The sequence below is a fragment of the Anopheles merus genome, chromosome 3L (assembly GCF_017562075.2).
Source record: "Anopheles merus strain MAF chromosome 3L, AmerM5.1, whole genome shotgun sequence".
Lineage (NCBI taxonomy): Eukaryota > Metazoa > Arthropoda > Insecta > Diptera > Culicidae > Anopheles > Anopheles merus.
Window position 1 is genome coordinate 7,530,218 of NC_054085.1, and position 10,004 is coordinate 7,540,221.

The window sequence follows — 10,004 nt, forward strand, 5'->3', positions numbered from 1 at the left end:
CACGATCCATGTTGTCGAAGCAGTAGCCAACAAATTCAGCAAGATTTGTGGTGGAAGATCTCCTTGGGAGAAATCCATGCTGACTAGGGCTCATATAGTTTTGAACTGCTGTGAGTAGCGGATTGTATAGAATGAGCTCAAACACCTTTGCACAAGTGCATAGGGATACAATGCCACGATAATTACTAGCATGAAGTCGACTGCCTTTTTTATGGATAGGAATCATTCGCGCGTGTTTCCAGGACTCAGGATACGTGCCACGCATAAGGGAATCATTAAATATTTTGGCAAGAATGGGTGCGAGTGATTGACGGCAGTGCTTCAATATGTATGCGGGAATATTGTCAGGTCCAGATGATGTAGATGGTTTTATATCGTTGAGTGTGCGCGCAATTAATGCTTCGTCAATTGTGGGTATAATAAAATCGATAGCATCCGATGGAGTATTGCGGGTGGCCTCTGCTAGTGTGTTAGGATTGTGAACAGGAAGGGTGAATGCATCAGCGAAACGATTGGCGAGAGTGTTGCAAATATCGGATGTATCGATACTAGTTTGGCCATTGTAGCTCATTGACGGAGGGATACTTCTTATATTGCGCCGTTTGTTCCAGAAGCTCCAGAACCGTGTCGGCTTAGAAAATAGCTGCCTTTCAGTACGGCGAATGAAGGAGCGGTAGAGCACACGATTATGTCGACGATAATTGTTCAGTGCATCGAAAAATATTCTCCTATGATCTCGTTCTACTGTAATCCGCGTAGGCTTTAGATTTTATTTTTTTCAAACGTCTTAAAGATGCATTAGACCAATCGGGGCCAGGCTTTCGTTGAGCAACAGGAACGCAGGAATTAATCGCTGAGCGCATAAAAACGCTAAAGCAATCGGTGGCTTCGTCGATAGTGGAAAAGTTGGAGCAGTCAAAATTACGGTCAAACGACACAATAAGGGCATTCATACGTTCCACATTCGTTTTGAAGAAATTTCTATTGACTGTACTGCGAGTGTGACTGTTGGTGGTGTGGGATAGTTGTACGGGATAATAAATCATCATATCCAATGAAGGATGATGAAAGTCCTCACTTAGAAGTGGAATACTACAGTGTGTTACGTATGGGAGGAAGTTCTCTAGAGCCGAAGTACCATTCACAGAGTGCAGAGGTGTGATTGAGTCGCACAAAATATTGGTTGCGGCAAGGTTTGCGAAGACCAGATCCAATTGACGCCCAGATTGATTTGCAATACCACTCAACTGAAATAATCCGGTACTATGCAACCCATCAACGAAATCGGTATTAGCCACGGAATTGCATAAAGGTGCATAATGCATGACAGAATAACATGGAGAGCAATCGGTGGCTTCTGATGTATTAGTCAGCTCCCATCTGATATCAGGTTTATTGAAATCTCCGAAGACGTATAATAAATCGCTCTCTTTAATGCGGCTTGAAATTTCACGTACACTATCATGTAAAGCGTTCATCACTGCGGGGTCATTCGCATGACTAGGCGGAATGTAAACAACGCCGATGTAAACAGAGACACCTGGCAGCAATGTTTTGATCCAAAGTTGTTCCAGTATGGTATTAGGCGATGCGATTTCACATGTCGGTATTGAAGAGGAACTTGCAATTAAAACACCCCCACCGCGTGAGAGGGCACTGTTGGAAAGATTCCTATCGCACCTGTAGATATGATAATGATCGTCAGTGAGGAGCGAAGAAGGTATGGACTGAGTAAGCCAAGTCTCGGTAAGAATGATAAAATCATATTCTGATTCTGATAGCGCCAGGCGAAGATTTGTAGTTTTCGTTCGTAGACCACGTACATTTTGGTAGTAGATAGAGAGACTGGGATGAGCTGAACGAGGTGCATCGCCGGATGCTGTGCAAGATTGCTATTCATCCGACGGGCCAGCGTCAGCAGATTCATCAGTCCGTTTAGCGTTTCGCTTCGATCGTTTTTTAGGAGCGGCTAAGCATTCGGGAGGTGACCTAGTAGGTGTGGTGGTAACAAGCATTCGCTCATTAAGGTCAAGATGTGGTTCGTTTGTAAACAAAGCTGCGTCTGTAGTGGTCATGGCAGGTGAGGAAATCGTAACGGGCTGTGCGAGCGTATCTGTTGTAGTAGTTGGCATCGCGGCACTCCCTCCAGAATGTGAGAGAGGATTATGATAAGTGTCGGTAGCGGGAGTAACGTTTTGATCGAGCATCGAATTTGTTTCAGTTGTTGCACAGGTATTAGTGTTATAATTATTGGTCCGATAGTCTTATGATTGCCTATTACAAAAAAATTCTATCACATCAAGAATATCAAGACAGAACAAAACTTAGAGCTACAGTTTCTGTTTGTAGCAACTAAAAATTTAAATTAAGAAATTCAATTTGTCACATTCATTTTTAATCAATTTGTCCGGTAAAAATAGATTAGACACGATCATAGACATGATAGCTGTAAGAGTCTCGGCTGCTATGCTGTTAATCTATGTTGTAATTAAACACAAAGATTTCAACTTCCTCGATAGTATAGTGGTCAGTATCCCCGCCTGTCACGCGGGAGACCGGGGTTCGATTCCCCGTCGGGGAGAGAATTATTGTTTTATAAATGTAGAATTTGTTGTGCACTTTCGGATGAGAGTAAATAAAATAAAGCAAGCAAAACTCGTTTCTTTGCTTTCTTTATCTAGAATTACTGAAATTTGACAGAATATGCTATTCTTATAAAATTGGTGGTAGTTTTGTCTTCTTCTATACAAAGCTTCATTTTTTATCTAATTCTTGGAAAGTTTAATTGAATCTCTGACAGAAAAAAATGATTTTGCGATAAAAATAATAGGAAGTTGAGACTATTTAATAATAATTTACGATAATTTATTCACAAATATCATTATATTACATCAGGGTTCCATATTCAACAGAGGATCTATAAATCTTGCAAATTTAAAAGCAACAAAGAGTAGCAACGATTGAGCTCTAGATAAATAGTTTTTTTTTTTTCATATGTTTGGAATGGAATATAGAACCGTATTAATGGCCAAGATTATTATTACCAAAATATTCATTTATTTAGAGTGTGAATAAAATAATTTTGCACTAGCATTTTCTTGATCATCGAACTATCGATTCTAACTATCAAGTACCAAATTGTCAAAATAAATTCCGGTTTTAAATACTAACATTTATCAAAAACAAAACAAATTAAGTAAGAATCATATCGAATAACGATTTTTAAGCTAAACTTGATATTTTATATGAGTGTTACGAAATTTTACTCACAAGGATATTAAAAGTACAGTTTCTCCGCGGTCCTCATTAATGGCGCATCTAATGAACAACCTGTTTTATGTAGCAACTAGGGCTCCCCAAACTAAAAAAGGTTGATTTAAATTCTCAATATTCTTATTTTTTATAAATAAATGCTCAACGTTTAAAGAAAAACTACTCGATGATATAATTATTTTAAAGGGATTTGAATCAGATTTGTTTAAAACTAGTTTGATAGAATTGCACTCAAATGAAGCAGAACGGATCAACCTATTCCACACCGAGAAGCAAGAAGATGTAATATAACACGATGTGTTGACGGGTATATTCAGTTATGATTGCATGATGGATTGAATGTTCACCATCTCAAGCAATTGAAAAACAAATTAACGGCATGTTGCTGATATTACTGATAAAATATCTATGGAAAATCGAAGCATAACATATCAAGCTGTCATTTTCATTTCTTCTCAAAATGTTCGGTAACAGTAAGATAATTGAGATCATAGCTGAGATCTCAGTTGTGTGGATATTGACTTTTGAGATCCAGGGCTCCGAAAATAATTTTGAGAGTGGCGTTATTTGTAAAATAAAACTTATGTTCTACCAAACATGCTGCTGACCAGTCCTCTAATTACGCAATTATTATTTAACATCCTCGATAGTATAGTGGTCAGTATCCCCGCCTGTCACGCGGGAGACCGGGGTTCGATTCCCCGTCGGGGAGGAGAAGTTTTATATTTTGCCGTACAATTAACATGAACAGTTATAGCGTTTAACTATAATGAAAATAGACACTTTTGTAAGTATTAGCAATTACATTGAACAAGAAAGTAAGTCAGCAAAGTGTTTTTATTTGGTTTATAACAATCACATTAATTGACAATTTGGGAATAGTTCCGATCGTTTTTCCTCCATTCAATACCAGTGCAATGGAACGAAAGCATATGTATACTCATGTGAGTTTTTTTGATACGATGCGATATAATGTAATGATCGGTTTTAAAATAAGCAAAGCAATTGTTACTTACCACTCAAAGTGTAAAGAAATATCACACGAGTAAATTTTTTTTTATTAGTTTTTGCGAGGAGGTGTAAACCGTCCTATCAACTTACTTGATTTGCTTGATGTGGTAGCGAAATGTTTTGATGGAATTGAATGTTTCCTGAATGGAATGTTGTTTATGAATTTTAAAATATATTTTTCACATACAACAACTCAAATGCACTGTTAAACTTAAACCAAAACACTCAAAACCACGAAAATTTACGCTGCCATCTCCTTCAATCAAAACCAAAACGTAGACTGACAGTTAAGTCAAAGCCTACGTAAATTTGAAATAACTATCAATCTTAGTTTACACTTGTTAGATAAACTGGTTTGCTTACAAGCACTTTTGCGTTAAAAATGCGTTACAGTTCTTATGTAACAGTGGCCGGTAAACTTTGCAGCATACATAACAAAAACTGAAAAAATAACGATATGGCTCACAATCATCGTCACAATGCCACATGAGACTTCATGGTTCATCCCAAGGCCTCGGGACGCTTTTGCGATTCCATCACAGCGGCACCATGCTTGAAACGATCGTGATAACCGGATAACACGGATACAAAACTTCATTCTAACGTTTCTTCTTATTCTACTTCTGCCTGGGCACTCTGAAGCAGCCCTTGAACAGTGTTAAACTATAAATAAACATTTAACGACCAACTGAATTGCTGATGCTTTGCTGAACAGCGCAACGGCGCAGGACGGTACGCCAAAAAGATTAGTTTTTGGACATTTACAGTTTATATTGGTTTCTCAGTTGTTTCAACAAGATTTAATTGTTATAAAACCGGTTGATAGTTTTATTTCATAAATAAAATATCACACCACCCATGATTGATGTCAAATCATCAGGGCCAATTAAATTACTAAATGAGAAACAGAACACAATAGGCATTTTGGCTCAAAAACGTCTACTCGTATTTGAGATCGCTTTGAGATTTCTTATGTGTATGTTAGCCATTGCCGTTTACCGCGACGAATATGTAGAACAAAATGCATACTAGGCCATTTCTCATGGAGCCGCCACTGATCTGCTGTTAAGATGGGTCCCTAAAATTAATTGACATTAAGAATTTGGCATAATTATCCCAAAGAGGACAAGCTTATTCCAACAAATTAAACTGTATGTGCAGTTGTATGGGCGTCATCTCATAGTACAAATCCTTTGCAGCTGTATTATCAGTAAGCCACTATATTTACAAACTGTCATTCTTTTATAAATTATTTACAATTAATAATAAGATTTTATACTACACTTTACGCTTATCACTACTTAAATCCAACGCTCCTAGTGCTGTAAATGACATGCCAATTGCATGATCAATTCTTTATTTTAAGCTTGAGTGAAAATTGATGTGAAATTTTGGTTTGTTTGCTTATTGCATTAAACATTCATCAAAATATGGCTTATCGTACACCAAAAGAAATGAAATTTCAATTCCTCAAAGTTTGCCGTCAGCGTTCTTACGCGTTCCACTATTGACTTCCAACTTTAGCTGGATATGCCATTACTGATGATTAATGGCGACATCGTGAACATTCAGACAAGGACAACATAGCTAGCCAGTAGACACCCTTTTGCAACGCCTTTTTACAGCCACGGCGTATTTGATTGGAGGCATCATAGTACTTTCGGCAAATTTTATTTATCCACTGAAGCCATGTGCATGTTTTCGATTGTCTGCACATTCTTCGGCCTACGCTTACGGGGCATGGCGTAGTGCAGCTTATCCCAGAACCACGGATCGTCCCAGCGGACATACGTGTTGGTCTTGAGGTACGCCCGGAGCTGTGGATTGAGTTGATCAATATCTCCAATGTCTTGATAAATGATGGGAATAACGCGGTTGTGCTTGTCTACCAACGACTGTAAGTACGCCGTGCTGAATTCCATTTGGCCCCACATGGACTCGATATAATTGAGCGAGAGGATAATAATTGTACGACGCGAGTCTTCAACAGCTTTCGTTATCTGGAAGTAGTAACATAACAGCTACAGATAAATAGAAAACGCCAATTATTGCTGTATGGAATGAGAGCTAGTTTAACGGGGTATTTAAAAATGTACAGTCTGTTCCCGAGTTACGCGGTTTGTGCGTTCCAGAGGAATCCGCGTAACTCAAATATCCACCAAAGTCAAATTTCGCAGTTTTCGACCGAAATAAAATTGGTGACTCAGTATTTTTATTCAATTGAGTACTTTTATACACTTTATCATTTATTTGATACAATTTAAACAGAATATTCGAATGTTTTTAAGATTTCGCTCATAAGTGGGTTGAATTAATTAGCACAAATGCAATTTATACTGCATTGGACATTTTTTGAAGCAAATTATACTGATTTGACACTTCATGTGAATTTCGAAAACCGCGTATCTCTGAATCCGCGTAATCCGAGAACCGCTAAACTCGGGAACAGACTGTATAGAATAAGTGAGTTAAGCATTGGTCTAATGTTGTTGCGCGCAACATTGTTGCTCGGCAACATATCGATGATGTAGTCTAAGAATGTTGCTGGCAACATTTGGATTTGACATTTCATAGCGTTAAAAAGTAGGGCAATTCACAGCTCCGAGATTATTTTTTATCATTTTTTTGTTGAAAAAAACATTCAGTACACGTTGAAAAATTCAGTACACGTTGAAAAATGAATGCCCCGGTTCACAAGAATAGAACGCTATGGTTAATTTGTTATATCGAAATAAAATAAGAATCAACAAGATGAGTGATTGTATTCATTATCATTTTGAACAATTTATGTGCAAAACCATGAAAGTTCGATTTTAATTGCGTGTTGTGTTGAAAGATTGTCAGTATTGGCTTACTATTCAGGTGACCAGGCCACCCGATATGTAGTCTACCGTTTTTCGAATGGTGTACTGATTCACAGACTCTAGAGGTATAGCTATTTTTAAAAGAACGAATGAACCGAAATCACGTTCATGTTCATAATGGTGAACGACTCGGTTCATTCACGTTCACTTAAAAGAACCGAAATGTCCACCTATAGTTTGAATTTGGTCAGAAACAAAGTTGCGCTAGCTGTGAAATCCATTCATTTTGCCAGCAACAATGTTGCGCGCAACAAGATTAGACCAATGCCTTAAGAATTGAAAAATAGGAAACAATCAAAATCCATAAATTAGTACAGGTCGGTTCGTCTACTGTAATTTGACAAATTTTCATTTGACAGCTATGGAGTTACTTAGCAACTCTTACAAAGTTCTTAGCCACCCTTACTCCCTTTGTGCCAATCTCCATACAAATCTTCATTCATCATAGCTACCAAAATCATAGCAAACGACCCACCCATAGTATGTCTAGGAACCTTGAAAACAGTAGAACAGATGGTTCGAATGTTAGAAGAGAATGATCTAGTGTAGATAAGAACAGTCTATTAATAAATCGATGATGGGAAGGTTGACAAAAAATATTTAGACTTGAAAAACTTGCAAATTACAAGCAATTTAAAAAAAAAGTGTTACAATCATGGAAAATCAAGACAATCACTAACCTCGTTGGCGATCATCTCCCCCGGTATAAAGTCACGCACGTGCCAGCAGATTTTGAAGTTGAGCTCTTCGCTCTCAAGCCTCGGCAACAGTTCCTTCGAGACGAAATCCTCATCCTTGTGCGAGTACGAGATGAATGCGTCGTACCTCTTATTCGTATCAATTTGTTCCTCTGTGGCAAACCACTGTAGCAAGTTATGCTTGAAGAGCCACACTTTGATCGCCAAGTTGAATTTTGCATACAGCCATATGCAGAGTAAACAGCCAACGGACGCCATTGAAATTGCCACGCTGATATACAAACGAGACAAAGTTATCGTACGACACAGCTCTTTCAAAGTAGCCAGGTTGATCGGTCTACCGTCGATACACTGGAGGGTATAATAATCGGTTATGCGCGCTACATTATCGACTACAAAGGTAAGCAGTTGATTTTCACAATAACAATTCCATGGATTCAACGCAAGGCTGATGTTATGCAGGGTGGATTGATTTAATTTGACTATGAAGGCGGCATCGATCTCGGTTAATTGATTGCCAGAGACATCGAGCAGCTCAAGCATTTCGGGTAGACTTTCTGCAGACAGTGTAATAAGGCTGTTGTTTGATACGTTAAGCCATCGAACGAAATTCCATCCCTCGCCCGCGTTGGATAGATGATGCAGTTTGTTCTGTGCAAGATGCAGCTCAATAAAATTGCACCCGATGTTAGAGGGGCTGTGGATGACGGGCACACGGGTAAGGTTCGCTGCGTTACAGTTCACAATGGCACATTGATCTACGGCCCGTTTGTAGCATTTACACTCGGCCGGACAGAATTCCGTGAAGGTATCAATTTCGCAAACCAAATCTTCTAGTTGCACGTCTTGCGGTTGGAGTCCAAACAGTTTGGACGGCTGAGTGCATTCAAGACCCTTTAGCAGGACGGATTTACTGGCGTATGATATCGCTTTCAGATATGTAACTAGCGGGTAGGACATGCAGTCACAGTTGAGTGGATTATCAGCTAGAAGAATTTCCCTCGGTAAGCGATGGTGCGTTTCAATCCGGCTACGGTCGAAGCCGAAATGGGTAATCTTGTTTGACTCCAAATTTACTTGATCGATATTGGGTGATGGAAATAGCAAGTCTTTATATTCTATGTGTGAAATCAAATTGTGGGACAGGTCGAGCGTTCGAAGACCTTCCATAAAATTTTTAAAAGGATCTAATATTTTTACGATTGCATTATACGAAAGATCCAGGACCTGAACTTTGTTCAAAGTGTTGAAAATAATACCGGACGTGATGTTGATTGCCTCATTGCTGTAGAATACATCTCTGTTATCTTCATTTAGCGTAATGCTGTTAAGACTGAGATTGAGCGTTATTAGAGACTCTGTCTGAGACGTGAACGCATCCACATCGATCATATGTAGCTGGTTATGTTCGAGATGTAACTTTTCCAAATGCGTTAGATTTTTCAGTAGATGTCTAAAATAATTGGACGAGATGGAATGAAATTACTTGGATTTATTTTCTGCAAGGAGATATGAAGTGACCTTACCTGTTCAGCATGGTTAGTTTGTTATAGCAAAGGTGAAGAACACGCAAATTGATTACATCCTCCAGCAGGGTGTCTGGTAGCATTCTCATTAGCTCGTTGTTCTGTAAATAAAGCCACCGCAAGTTGGACAAACCACGAAACAAATGTTCTGGAAGGCTTTGCAGCTTGTTGCTGCTGAAGTCGATAAATGTTATCCCGGTGGCTCCAGCGAAGAGACATTCCGGTAGCGTTGTTATTTTACAGTTGGATACAGACACTTTTATAAGCCTCCTTAGATCGGCGAACAGTTTATCTTCTAGTACAAGTCCGGAACCATTCTGATTATCTGCGAGAAAGTTGTTCAGGTTCTTGTTCATCCGCAACAAATTGGCTGATAGCCTGGATAGTTTATTTGACGACAGGTCAATAAATGTGAGGTTTGGCAGTTCATAGAACATCTCATCGTGTAGTGACATCAGTTGATTCGAACTGATGTTAAAATAAGTCAAGCTTGGTAGCTTCGCAAAGTGTTCGACTTGCTTAAAGTTATTTCTGTGGAGAGTCAACATTTGAAGATTGGGCACCATGGAAACCAACCCGTTTGGCATTATATTCATTTCCCAATCACCTTCAGCAATGGTCTGGCGGTGCTG

The 10,004-nt window shown here is 38.9% G+C and overlaps 1 protein-coding gene and 2 non-coding genes across 4 annotated transcripts; 2 read left to right on the forward strand and 1 right to left on the reverse strand.

Annotated features, from left to right (window-relative positions):
• The first annotated feature begins 2,509 nt into the window (after positions 1–2,509).
• Trnad-guc lies at positions 2,510–2,581 on the forward strand. The gene has a single exon. It is a non-coding gene; the product is annotated as a tRNA-Asp (tRNA).
• A 1,332-nt stretch (positions 2,582–3,913) lies between these two features.
• Positions 3,914–3,985, forward strand: Trnad-guc. The gene has a single exon. It is a non-coding gene; the product is annotated as a tRNA-Asp (tRNA).
• A 1,541-nt stretch (positions 3,986–5,526) lies between these two features.
• On the reverse strand, positions 5,527–9,968 carry LOC121599443 (protein toll-like). Of its 2 annotated transcripts, none has more exons than XM_041927246.1 (3): positions 9,373–9,968; positions 7,829–9,299; positions 5,527–6,305 (listed from the first exon to the last, which is right to left on the reverse strand). In XM_041927246.1, exons 1-3 carry the CDS (start codon positions 9,966–9,968, stop codon positions 5,955–5,957), a joined length of 2,418 nt encoding a protein of 805 aa, XP_041783180.1. In that variant the 3' UTR covers positions 5,527–5,954. The 2 variants fall into 2 exon arrangements, with proteins under 2 accessions (XP_041783180.1, XP_041783181.1); XM_041927247.1 differs by having other exon boundaries at positions 5,529–6,284.
• Between the last annotated feature and the right edge of the window lie 36 nt (positions 9,969–10,004).